This window comes from Gorilla gorilla, chromosome 1 (assembly GCF_029281585.2).
Source record: "Gorilla gorilla gorilla isolate KB3781 chromosome 1, NHGRI_mGorGor1-v2.1_pri, whole genome shotgun sequence".
NCBI lineage: Eukaryota > Metazoa > Chordata > Mammalia > Primates > Hominidae > Gorilla > Gorilla gorilla.
In genome coordinates, this window is record NC_073224.2 from 195,009,700 (window position 1) to 195,022,626 (window position 12,927).

Sequence of the window (12,927 nt, forward strand, 5' to 3'; positions counted from 1 at the left end):
GCCACCATGCCCGGCCTATTTATTTCTGAGAGAAGGTCTTGGTCTGTCACCCAAGCTGGAGTACAGTACAGCAGTCATGGCTCACTGCAGCCTTAGCCTCCCAGGCTAAAGGGATCCCCCTGCCTCAGCTTCCTCATTATAGGTGCATGCCACCATGCCCAGCTAATTTTTTTATTATTTGTAGAGATGAGGTCTTGCAGTGTTGCCCAGGCTGATCTTGAATTCCTGGGCTCAAGTGATGCTTCTGCCTCAGCCTCCCAAAGTGCTGGAATTACAGGCAGGAACCACTGCCCAGCCACTCTCTCTTTCTTTGTAATATATATTCAATATATATAATGCATACATAATATAATATATATGATTATTATTTTCTGAGCTATCTGAGAATAAGTTGCAGATATGATTTTCCTTTGCCTTTAAATATGTCAATATGTATTTCCTCCCTCTCCTCCAAAAATGATAGTCTCTCAAAACAGGAAATTACATTGGTACCATACTTTAACATACAGACCTTGTTTAAACTTCACCAATTAACTTAATAATATCCTTTAGAGCAGTACAAAACAAATTTGATCACCCATGTTTTAAACACCATGGCATGTGCTATAGGACACTCATTGGTATAGTTTGGATGTTCCCCCAAATCTCTTGTTGAAATGTAATCCCCAGTGTTGGAGGTAGGGCCTGGTGGGAGGTGTTTGGGTCATGGGTACGGACCCCTCATGGCTTGGTGCTGTTCTTGTGATAGTGAGTGAGTTCTCATTTAAAGGTGTATGGCATCTCTCCCCCAGCTCTCTCTTATTCCCTCTCTTGCCATGTGACCAGCCTGCTCTCGCTTTACCTTCTGCCATGAGTAAAAAGTTCCCTGAGGCTTCCCCAGAAACCTCCTGTATGCTTCCTGTATACCCTGCAGAACCATGAGACAATTATAAATTATAAATCTTTCTTTGTAAATTACCTAGTTGCAGATTCTTTATAGTAACGCAAAATGGCCTAACACACTTATTATAGCTCCTCTCTCATCTCAATCCTGTTTTTTTTTTTGAGATGGAATCTCACTCTGTCACACAAGCTGGAGTGCACTACAGTGGCACGATCTCAGCTCACTGCAACCTCCACCTCCCGGGTTCAAGTAATTCTCCTGCCTCAGCCTCCCAAGCAGCTGGGACTACAGGGCGTAACACCACACTCGGCTAATTTTTGTATTTTTAGTAGAGACAGTCTTTCGCCGTGTTGGCCAGGCTGGTCTCAAAGTCCTGACCCCAGGTGATCCACCCACCTCGGCCTCCCAAAGTCTTGGGATTACAGGCGTGAGCCACTGCACCCACCCTTCAATCCTGTGTTGTTTCCAAGAGCACTGAGCAGATACTGTGTTCCCTGGCGTATTCATACAGGCAGGGCAAATGGCTTTATTTGATTTTTTTTTTTCTTTTGTATGATTCAGTGGAGCAGCGTGACTTCATTGGAGTGGACAGCACAGGAAAGAGGCTGCTCTTCATGGCTAATGAAGCAGACTTGGATGAAGAGCTGGTCATTAAGGGATCCATCCTACAGAAGTAAGCCCTAGGGTTTTTTCTTCTGGCAATTCTCCTTGTCTTAAAACAAAATAAAACCACCCAGTGGATGGGAAAGAGGGAATGAAAACTAGACTATACTGTGTGAAATTGACAAAAGTATGTGAATATTTTTCCCATGAGACAGGATGAAGGCTTTTCTTCACTGCATAAGCCTGTTTCCCTGTCTTTTCTTGCCAAGGTAGAGCCGAATCCTGCAAAAGAGTAAAGCAAAGCAGCTGTGAGGAGAACAGGACTGTCTTTCTGACAGTGTTATAAATCCCCTTTAAAAAAAAAAGTGGTAAAAAAAACACATGACATAAAAGGTACCATTGTAACCTTTGTTTTTTTGTTTTGTTTTGTTTTGGTTTGGTTTGGCTTTGGTTTTTGTTTTAAGTTTTTTGAGACTGAGTCTCACTCTGTCACCCAGGCTGGAGTGCAGTGGTGCAATCTTGGCTCACTGCGACCTCTGCCTCCTGGGTTCAAGTGATTCTCCTGCCTCAGCCTCCTGAGTAGCTGGGATTACAGGTATGCGCCACCACACCCAGCTAATTTTTGTATTTTTGGTAGAGATGGAGTTTCACCATGTTGGCCAGGCTGGTCTCAAACTCCTGACCTCAAGTGATCCACCCACCTCAGCCTCCCAAAGTGCTGGGATTACAGGCGTGAGCCACCGTGCGGCCCATTCTAAGTGGCCTTTTCTTTTGGAGAGGGAGTCTTGCTCTGTTGCCCAGGCTGGAATGCAATGGTGCAATCTTGGCTCACTGTAACCTCCGCCTCCCAGGTTCAAGCGATTCTCCTGCCTCAGCCTCCCAAGCAGCTGGGACTACAGGCATGCGCCACCACACCCAGCTAATTTTTGTATTTTTAGTAGATACGGGGTTTCACCATATTGGCTGGGCTGGTATTGAACTCCTGACCCGTAGTCCACCCGCCTCAGCCCCCAAAGTGCTGGGGATTACAGGAGTGAGCCACCGCGCCCAGCCCTAAGTGGCCATTTTTAAGTGAACAGTTGAGTAGTGTTAAATGTGTTCACATTGTGGTGAAACAGATCTCGAGAACTTTCATCTTGCAAATCTGAAATTCTATACCTATCAAACAACAGCTCCCCATTTTTTTCTCCCCACAAGGCCTTGCTACCCACGATTCTACTTTAAATATCTAAGTGAAATCATACAATATTGGTCTTTTTGTGACTGGCTTATTTTACTTAGCATAATGTCCTCAAGGTTTGTCCATGCCGTAGCATATAATGGATTTCGTTTTTTTTAAGGCTGAATAATACTCCGTTGTATGTATGTAGCCACATTTTGTCATCCATTTATCTTCTGACAGACATTTGAGTTGCTGCCACCTCTTGGCTATTGTGAATAGTGCTGCAGTGAACGTGGGTGTACAGACATCTCTTCAAGACCTTGCTTTCAGTTCTTTTGGATATATATTTAGAAGTGGGATTACTGGATCATATGGTAGAGAACTATGATGTTTAATTTTTTGAGGAAACTACATACTGTTTCCATGGCATTTTCACTATTTTACAATCCCACTAACAGTGCATAAGAGCCCCAGTTTCTCCACACCAGTACTTACATGGTAGCTGGTCTCAGATACAGAAGGAAAAGAGACAATTCATTTATGTTATATCAAAACAAATAAAACATCTGGGCAGAGCCATGACTCAAGCATGAGTAAGCTCAAAAGAATCAGAATGTCAGCTGTACAAATACACTACAGAAAACAAAATGAAAGCAAGAAAAATGTCCCGTAAAAGACAAAGAAGCTATCCTGAAAAGAATATAACTCAAGAAACAGAAGAAATTTTCTTAAAACTATGCAACTGTATAACCGTAAAACTACTTATTACAACATGAATTTAATAAATAAAAGTTCAGTAATGAGATGATAAAAAAGAGGATATCATAGAACTAAAAAAAAGAGGATTGGCCAGGCATGGTGGCTCACGCCTGTAATCCCAGCACTTTGGGAGGCAGAGGCAGGTGGATCACAAGGTCGGGAGATCGAGACCATCCTGGCTAACACAGTGAAACCCCGTCTCTACTAAAAATACAAAAATTAGCCAGGCGTGGTGGCATGTGCCTGTAGTCCCAGCTACTTGGGAGGCTGAGGCAGGAGAATTGCTTGAACCCAAGAGTCAGGGGTTGCAGTGAGCCTAGATTGCGCCATTGCACTCCAGCCTGGGCGACAGAGTGAGACTTGGTCTCAAAAAACAAACAAAAACAAACAAACAAAAAAAGGATTAAATGATTACAGAGTTAATAAATTTTAAAATAGCTAAAGAATGGCATAGACACCACTGAAAATCAAATTATTGACAAAGAGGAATGGTTTGAGATATCAGTGATCTAGGTAAAAAAGAAAATCGTTTAAGAAATTAGAATCTCTGGCTGGGCGTGGTGGCTCACGCCTGTAATCCCAGCACTTTGGGAGGCCTAGGCGGGGGGATGACAAGGTCAGGAGATCAAGACCATCTTGGCTAACACGGTGAAACCCTGTCTCTACTAAAAATACAAAAAATTAGCTGGGTGTGGTGGCGAGCACCTGTAGTCCCAGCTACTCGGGAGGCTGAGGCAGGAGAATGGCATGAACCTGGGAGGCAGAGCTTGCAGTGAGCCGAGATTGCACCACTGTACTCCAGCCTGGGTGACACAGCGAGACTCTGTCTCAAAAAAAAAAAAAAAAAAGGAAAGAAATTAGAATCTCTGAGGTTGGAGGATTGCTTGAGCCTAGGAGGTTGAGGCTGCAGTGAGCCATGATTATACTACTGCACTCCAGGCTGGGTGACAGAGTGAGACCCTGTCTCAAAAAAATGAAAGAAAGAGAGAAAGAGAAGGAGGGAGGGAGGAAGGAAGGGAGGAAAAGAAAGAAATTAGAATCTCATAGAAATGAAATACAAAGATGATTAAATGTAATTAATGAATTAATGCCTCTGAATTAGAACATGGATTTCTAGAAAGAAAGAAATGAAGAGAGAAGAAAACATCAGTGAAATAATTTTTAAAATTTTCTGAGGATAAAAGGAGCTGGGTTTCTAGACTGAAAGGAAACTGAGTTCCCAGTAAAATGGAGAAAAGAAACATACCAAGGTTATCATTGTGAAATTTTATAACTGCTAACAAAGAGATCTTACAAGCTCCCGGAGAGGAGAGAGGATATCATATACAAAGGAATTAAAATAGCTTTGAACTTCCTAACAGCAACACTGGCAACTATAAACAATGACTTTAACATTCTTATTTCTATCTAATCAAACTATCAATCAAATATGAGAGTAGAATGAGAACTTTTTAGACATTTGTTTTCCATGCATCTATTTTGAGAAAGCTACTAGACAAGGATGCCCACTTTCACTGCTGTTACCCAGCATAGTACTGGAAGTCCTAGCTAGAGCGGTCAAACAAGAGAAGGAAATAAAGGGCATCTAAATTGGAAAGGAAGAAGTCAAATTATCTGTGTTTGCAGATGAAATAATCTTGTATTTGGAAAAACTAAAGACTCCATGGAAAACTATTAGAACTGATAAATATAGTAAAGTTCCAGGATACAAAATCAATATATGAAAATCAGTAGTATTTCTATATGCTAACAGCAAAGGATCTGAAAAAGAATTAGCCAGGCATGGTGGTATGTGCCTGTAGTCCCAGCTACTTGGGAGGCTAACGCATGAGAAGTGCTTGAAGCTGGGAGGCAGAGGTTACAGCGAGCCGAGATGGTGCCGCTGCACTCCAGCCTGGGCAGCAGAGCAAGACTCAGTCTCAAAAAAAAAAAAAAAAAAAAAAAAAATCTGAAAAAGAAATCAAGAAAGTAATTCTATTACGATAGCTACAAATAAAACAAAACACCTGGGGATTAACTTAACCAAAGAAGCAAAAGGTCTCTACAATGAAAATTATAAAATATTGATGCAAGAATTTGAAGAGGACACAAAAAATGGAAAGATATTCCATGTTCATGGATTGAAAAAATCAGTATTGTTACAATATCCATACTCTTCAAAGCAATCTGCAGATTTTTTTTTTTGTCTTGAGACAGAGTCTCGCTCTATATCCCAGGCTAGAGTGCAGTGGTGTGATCTCAGCTCACTGCAACCTCCACCTCCCGGGCTCAAATGATTCTCCTGCCTCAGCCGCCCAAGTAGCTGGGATTACAGGCGCCCACCACCATGCCCAGCTAATTTGTGTATTTTTAGTGGAGATGGGGTTTCACCATGTTGCCCAGGCTGTCTCGAACTCCTGACCTCAGGTGACTCTCCCGCCTCGGTCTCCCAAAGTGCTGAGATTACAGGTGTGACAGGTGTGAGCCACCATGCCTGGCTGCAATCTACAGATTTTATGCAATCCCTATCAAAATACCAATGACATTCTTCACAGAAATAGAAAAAACAATCCTAAAGTTTATATGGAATTGGCTGGGCATGGTGGCTCACGCCTGTAATTCCAGCACTTTGGGAGGCCAAGGCGGGTGAATCATTTGAGATCAGGAGTTAGAGACCAGAGACCAGCCTGGCCAATGTGGTGAAACCCCATCTCTACTAAAAACACAAAAATTAGCTGAGCGTGGTCATGGGTGCCTGTGATCCCAGCTACTTGGGAGGCTGAGGCAGGAGTATCACATGAGGTGGAGGTTGCAGTGAGCTGAGATTGTGCCATTGCACTCCAGCCTGGGTGACAGAGCAAGACTCCATCTCAAAAAAAATAAAATAAAATAAAATAAAATAAAAAATATATACATATGGAATTACAGAAGACCCAGAATAGCCAAAGTTATCCTAAGCAAAAAGAACAAAGCTACAGGAATCATATTACCTGACTTCAAATTATACTACAGAGCTTTGGTAACCAAAACAGCATGGTACTGACATAAAAACAGACACATAGGTCAGTGGAACAGAATAGAGAACCAGAGATAAATCCATACACCTTCAGTGAACTCATTTTTGACAAAGGTGCCAAGAATATACGTTGGGGAAAGGACAATCTCTTCAATAAATGGTGCTAGGGAAACTGGATATCCATATGCAAAAGAATGAAACTAGACCCCTGTCTCTTGCCATATACAAAAATCAAATCAAAATGGTTAAAGACCTAAATCTAAGACCTCAAACTATGAAGCTACTACAAGAAACCGTTGAGGAAAGTCTCCAGGACATTGGTCTGAGCAAAGATGTCTTGAGTAATACCCCACAAGCACAGGCAACCAAAGCAAAATGGACAAATGGGATCGTATCAAGTTAAAAAGCTTTTGCACAGCAAAGGAAACAATCAATAAAGTAAAGAGACAACCCACAGAATGAGAGAAAATATTTGCAAACTACCCATCTGACAAGGGATTAATAACCAGAATATAGAAGGAGCTCAAACAACTTTATAGGAGAAAACCGAATCTGACTTTTAAATAGGCAAAAGATTTGAATAGACATTTCTCAAAAGAAGTCATACAAATAAATGCCAAGCAGATATATGAAAAGGTGCTCAACATCACTGATCATCAGAGAATGCAAATAAAAACAATGAGATGTCATCTCACCTTAGTTAAAATGCCTTTTATCCAAAAGTGAGGTAGTAGCAAATGCTGGCAAGGTTGTGGAGAAAGGGGAACTCTCATATACTGTTTATGGGAATATAAATTAGTACAGCCACTATGGAGAACAGTTTGGAGGTTCCTCAAAAAACTAAAAATAGAGCTACCATACAATCCAGCAATCCCACTCCTAGGTATATACCCACAAGAAAGGAAAACAGTATATTGAAGAGATATTTGCGTTCCTATGTTTATTGCAGCACTGTTCACAATAGCCAAGATTTGGAAGCAACTAAGCGTCCATCAACAGATGAATGGATAAAGAAAATGTGGTACATATACACAATTAAGTACTATTCAGACATAAAAAAGAATGAGATCCTGTCATTAATACAACATGGATGGAACTGGAGGTCATTATGTTAAGTGAAATAAGCCAGGCTCAGAAAGACAAACTGCATGTTTTCACTTACTTGTTTGTGTGAGCTAAAAATCAATGGAACTCACGGAGGTAGAGAGTAGAAGGATGGTTACCAGAGGCTGGAAAGGGTAGAGAGTGTGGGGGTGGTGGGAGTGGGGAATGGTTAATGGGTACAAAAAATTAGTTAGAAAGAATGAATAAAACCTAATATTTGCTAGCACAACAGGGTGACTATAATAAAAAATAATTTAATTGTACATTTTAAAATAACTAAGAGAGTATAATTGGGTTGTTTGTCACACAAAGGATAAATGCTTGAGGTAATGGATACCCCCATTTACCCTGATGTGATTATTACGTATTGCATGCCTGTGTCAAAATATCTCATGTAACCCATCAGTGTATGTACCTAGCATGTACCCACAAAAATTAAAAATTAAATTAAAAAAGGAAAGCTGCTAGAGTTTATATAGCACCAAAACTTTAGCATAAACTAAGAAAGAGGAAGACACAGGATATAAGAAAAAGGGCACTGATGCTTGAACCTGGGAGGCAGAGGTTGCAGTGAGCCTAGATCGCATCATTGCACTCCAGCCTGAACGACAGAGGGAGACTCTGCTCAAAAAAAAAAAAAGAAAGAAAAAGGACATTCAGGCCGGGTGCAGTGGTTCATGCCTATAATCCCAGCACTTTGGGAGGCCGAGGTGGGCGGATCACGAGGTCAGGAGATCAAGACCATCCTGGCCAACATGGAGAAACTCCATATCTACTAAAAAAAAAAAAAAAGTAGCCGGGCATGTTGTCGCATGCGTGTAATCCCAGCTACTCGGGAGGCTGAGGCAGGAGAATCACTTGAACCCGGGAGGTGGAGATTGCGGTGAGCCGAGATTGCACCACTGCACTGCAGCCTGGTGACAGAGTGAGCCTCCGTCTCAAAAAAAAAAAAAAAAAAAAGGACATTCAATTAAGATGAAATGAATCCCCAGTATGATGATGAAGGGAGATTCCAGGCTAACACATGTACACCCAGTATAAATGGCAACCAGACCACACTGGAATAGGTCAGAAAACTTGGGAATGATTTCTTCAAGATGATCATATTTCTTCTGATGAAAATGACACAACATGTGATGTGTTTCAACATTTTGAGAGGATTTGGAGCACTTAAGTAGTTAGTTTGGAGTTGAACTATTGGTAAGCACCTAGAAAACTAAGAAATAAGACAATTATTCACACCAAGGCAAACCACAAAAATGTGCAGGTGAAAAAATTCTTAGTGACTGTGTGGTTCCGCTGTAACTAATTTTTTTTTTTTTTTTGAGAGGGAGTCTCAGTCTGTTGCCCAGGCTGGAGTGCAGTGCCGTGATCTCAGCTCACTGCAACCTCCACCTCCTGGGTTCAAGTGATTCTCCTGCCTCAGCCTCCCAAGTAGTTGGGATTACAGGCGTGTGCCACCACGCCCAGCTAATTTTTTTGTATTTTTAATAGAGATGGAGTTTCACCATGTTGGCCAGGCTGGTTTCGAACTCCTGACCTCAAGTGATCCACCCACCTCAGCCTCCCAAAGTGCTAGGATTACAGGCATTAGCCACTGAGCCCGGCCTGTAACTAATATTTAAATATGCATACTAATGCAATCACTGATACAGTCTAACCCAAATTATGATTTAATTACTTTGGAATGATGAGATGAGGTTAGTATGTTGGAAGCATGAGGGAATAAAAGAGTGAAATCGTCCTCTTCTATAGTTAATAGCTAATACGTAGAGCTGAAGTCATAATAACTTAAGCATTGATTATTGAGCTGACCAAAATAATATAACAATTATTGGGAAGGTAAAAGGCATAAGGAAGTATGGGTGTATATGATGGGAGCAGGGTTGATGATGAAAATAGGTTAAATCCTGTTTTCCACAATGGAAAATCAGATTATTCCTGAAATGGAAAACCTGAAAAATACCAATATAAGAATGCTATTGGTTAGGTGCAGTGGCTTACGCCTGTAATCCCAGCACTTTGGGAGGCAGAGGCAGGTGGATCACCTGAGGCCAGGAGTTTGAAACCAGCCTGGCTAACTTGGTGAAACCCTGTTTCTACTAAAAATACAAAAAATTAGCCGGGTGTGGTGGTGTGCACTGGTAATCCCAGCTACCCGGGAGGCTGAGGCAGGAGAATTGCTTGAACCTGGGAGGCAGAGGTTACAGTAAGCCAAGCTGGCGCCATTGCACTCCAGCTTGTGCAACAAGAGTGAAACTCCGTCTTAAAAAAAAAAAAAAAAAAGCTACTATGCTATTGCTGGGCACAGAGGCTCACTCCTATAATCCCAGCACTTTGGGAGGCCAAGACGGCCAGGTCACTTGAGGTCAGAAGTTTGAGACCAGCCTGGTCAACATGGTGAAATCCTCTCTACTAAAATTAGAAAAATTATTTGAGCGTGGTGGTGGATGCATGTAATCCCCGCTACTCGGGAGGCTGAGGCAGGAGAATCGCTTGAACTTGGGAGGCAGAGATTACAGTGGAGCCAAGATTGTGCCACTGCACTGCATTCCAGCCTGGGGGACAGAGCGAGACTCCATCTGAAAAAAAAAAAAAAAAAAAAAAAAAGGCTGGGCACAGTGGCTCATGCCTGTAATCCCAGCACTTTGGGAGGCCGAGGCGGGTGGATCATGAGGTCAGGAGATTGAGACCATCCTGGCTAACACGGTGAAACCCCGTCTCTACTAAAAATACAAAAAATTAGCCGGGCGTGGTGGCGGGCGCCTGTAGTCCCAGCTACTCAGGATGCTGAGGCAGGAGAATGGCGTGAACCCGGGAGGCGGAGCTTGCAGTGAGCCGAGATCGCATCACTGAACTCCAGCCTGGGCAACAGAGGAAGACTCCGTCTCAAAAAAAAGAGTGTTATTGGTGGCAAAATAAATACTAAGTGGATCTGCTAAAAGAGTTAAAAATGGGCATATCTGGGGAACAGAAAATGGGCAGGAAAGGGAATAGATGATTCAGTTTTTTTCATTAAAAACCTTGAGAAACTACTTGCCTCTTTATATGCGTATATAACTTCAATTTTAATTTTTTAAAATAAGAGCAAGATATATAATACATTAAAATTTCTGAATCAAGTAAAATCTGAAGATTTTTTTTTCTTTTTTTTTTTTTCGAGATGGAGTTTTTGCTGTTGTTGCCTAGGCTGGAGTATAATGGCGCAATCTCGGCTCACCGCAACCTCTGCCTCCCGGGTTCAAGCGATTCTTCTGCCTCAGCCACCAGAGTAGCTGGGATTATAGGCATGAGCCACTATGCCTGGCTGATTTTGTATTTTTAGTAGAGACGGGGTTTCCCCATGTTGGTCAGGCTGGTCTCAAACTCCTGACCTCAGGTGATTGGCCCGCCTCAGCCTCCCAAAGTGCTGGGATTACAGGTGTGAGCCACCGCACTTGGCAAATCTGCAGATTTTAAGAGTGTAGTGTGTTCTAAGATAATTTGGCCAGATTTATCCTAAAGTACTTATGAAGCTTCAGGGATAAAGAAAGAATTCAAGTATCCAGAGGCAAAAAGCAAATCATTTACATGGAAGAAAAAAATTAGGCTTACCTCTGAGTTATTCCCAACATTTAATACAAGAGGAACAATGTCCTGTCCACAGACTTTTCAGGGAAAGCAAGTGGAACTCGAGAATATTATAAACTGAGTATGCAGATTGATAGATAACCAGAAAAAAAAAGAATATTATAAACAATGACGATTTTATTCAAATATAAAAGCAGTAGGCATTCTCAGGCATGAAAAGACTTATGACATATGAGCCCTGAGCCCTTCCTTTTCTTTTTTCTTTTTTTTTTTTTTTTTTTTTTTTTGCGACAGAATCTTGCTCTGTCTCAAGGCTGGAGTACAGTGGCTCACTGCAGCCTCTGCCCCTGGGCTCAATCAATCCTCCTACCTCAGCCTCCTGAGTAGCTACCACTATGGGTGTGCACCACCACACTTGGCTAATTTTTGTTTGTTTTTTGTTGCGATGAAGTCTCATTATATTGCCCAGGCTGGTCTCAAACCCCTGGGCTTAAGTGATCCTCCCACCTTGGCCTCCCAAAGTGCTGGGATTACAGGAGTGAGCCACCATGCGAGGCCTGAGCCCTTCTTGAAAATAAAACTTCAACCAGCCTGTAATCCTAGCACTTTGGGAGGCCAAGGTGGGAGGATCACTTGAGCCCTGGAGTTTGAGATCAGCCTGGGCAATATGGTGGGATCTTGTCTCTATAAAAATAAAAATAAAAATAAATAACCAAGCATGGTGGTGTATCCCTGTAGTCCCAGCTACTCCGGAGGCCAAGGTAGGAGGATTGTGTTAGCCCAGGAGGCAGAGGCTGCAGTGAGCCAAGATCATGCCACTGCACTCTAGCCTGGACAACAGAGAGAGACCCTGTCTCAAAATTAAAATAAAATAAAATGCCAACAATTGAGTCAAAATAAAGAATATGGTAATAGAGAAACCATGTTCATTAACATTTAGCCCATTTATATGTAGAACTGACACACAACAACTATAGGAATTATGGTTGCAGAATGTAATTTAAATATCTTGAAACTGGACAACATAAAAATATAACTGCCAAAAATCAAGAGATAAAAGTGTGGGAAGAAAAAACATTGCTAGATATTAATAACATCATCTTTCATAGTAGGAAGTTAGAAAACATTAACAGACCTAAAAAAACCATAATAATTTCAACCTCTTAATATTTTGTTCTTAAAATCTGTTTTTAGGCACAAGATCTTCTAAGAAATAGTATCTTTAATGGTGAAGATATATTAAGTTTACTATTTCCTTCATTTTTACTTTTTCTTTTTTCTTTTGTTAAATACCAGTAAAATTGAATAGTCATTTTTATATTAAAAATAAAATTTTTAAAATAGCATTTTGTTTTTTATAACAGTACATCTATTTGTATATGTACATAAAGAAGTGTCTATAATGATTGTTATTCCTGGGTAATAAGAATTAAAGCCAGGCACAGTGGCTCACTCCTGTAATCCCAGCACTTTGGGAGACCTAGGCTGGAGAATCACTTTAGCCCAGGATTTCAAGACCAGCCTGGGCAACATAGCAGGACCTCATCTCTATAAATAATTTTTTTTAATTCGCTGGGCATGGCAGCACATGCCTCTAATCCCAGCTGCTTAGGTGGCTGAGACAGGAGGATTGCTTGAGCCTGGGAGGCCAAGGCTGCAGTGAACTTTCATCATTCTTGAGAGGAATTACCGGGGAGTTCGAGGCTGCAGTGCGTTGTGATCATGCCATTGCATTCCAGCCTGGACAACAGAACGAGACCCTATCTCAAAAAATAATAATAATTTTTTTTTTTTTGAGACAGGGTCTCACTCTGTCACACAGACTGGAGTGCAGCGGCACAATCTCTGCTT

General features: G+C 41.5%; 1 protein-coding gene across 1 annotated transcript in view; it reads left to right on the forward strand.

The window, feature by feature from the left end:
• EIF2B3 (eukaryotic translation initiation factor 2B subunit gamma) overlaps positions 1-12,927 on the forward strand; it is a 136,261-nt gene that overhangs the window by 60,229 nt on the left and 63,105 nt on the right. Inside the window, exon 5 of the mRNA XM_031002148.3 lies at positions 1,445-1,556. Within this exon, the coding sequence (XP_030858008.3) occupies positions 1,445-1,556 (112 nt within the window). The remainder of the gene's footprint in view (positions 1-1,444; positions 1,557-12,927) is intronic.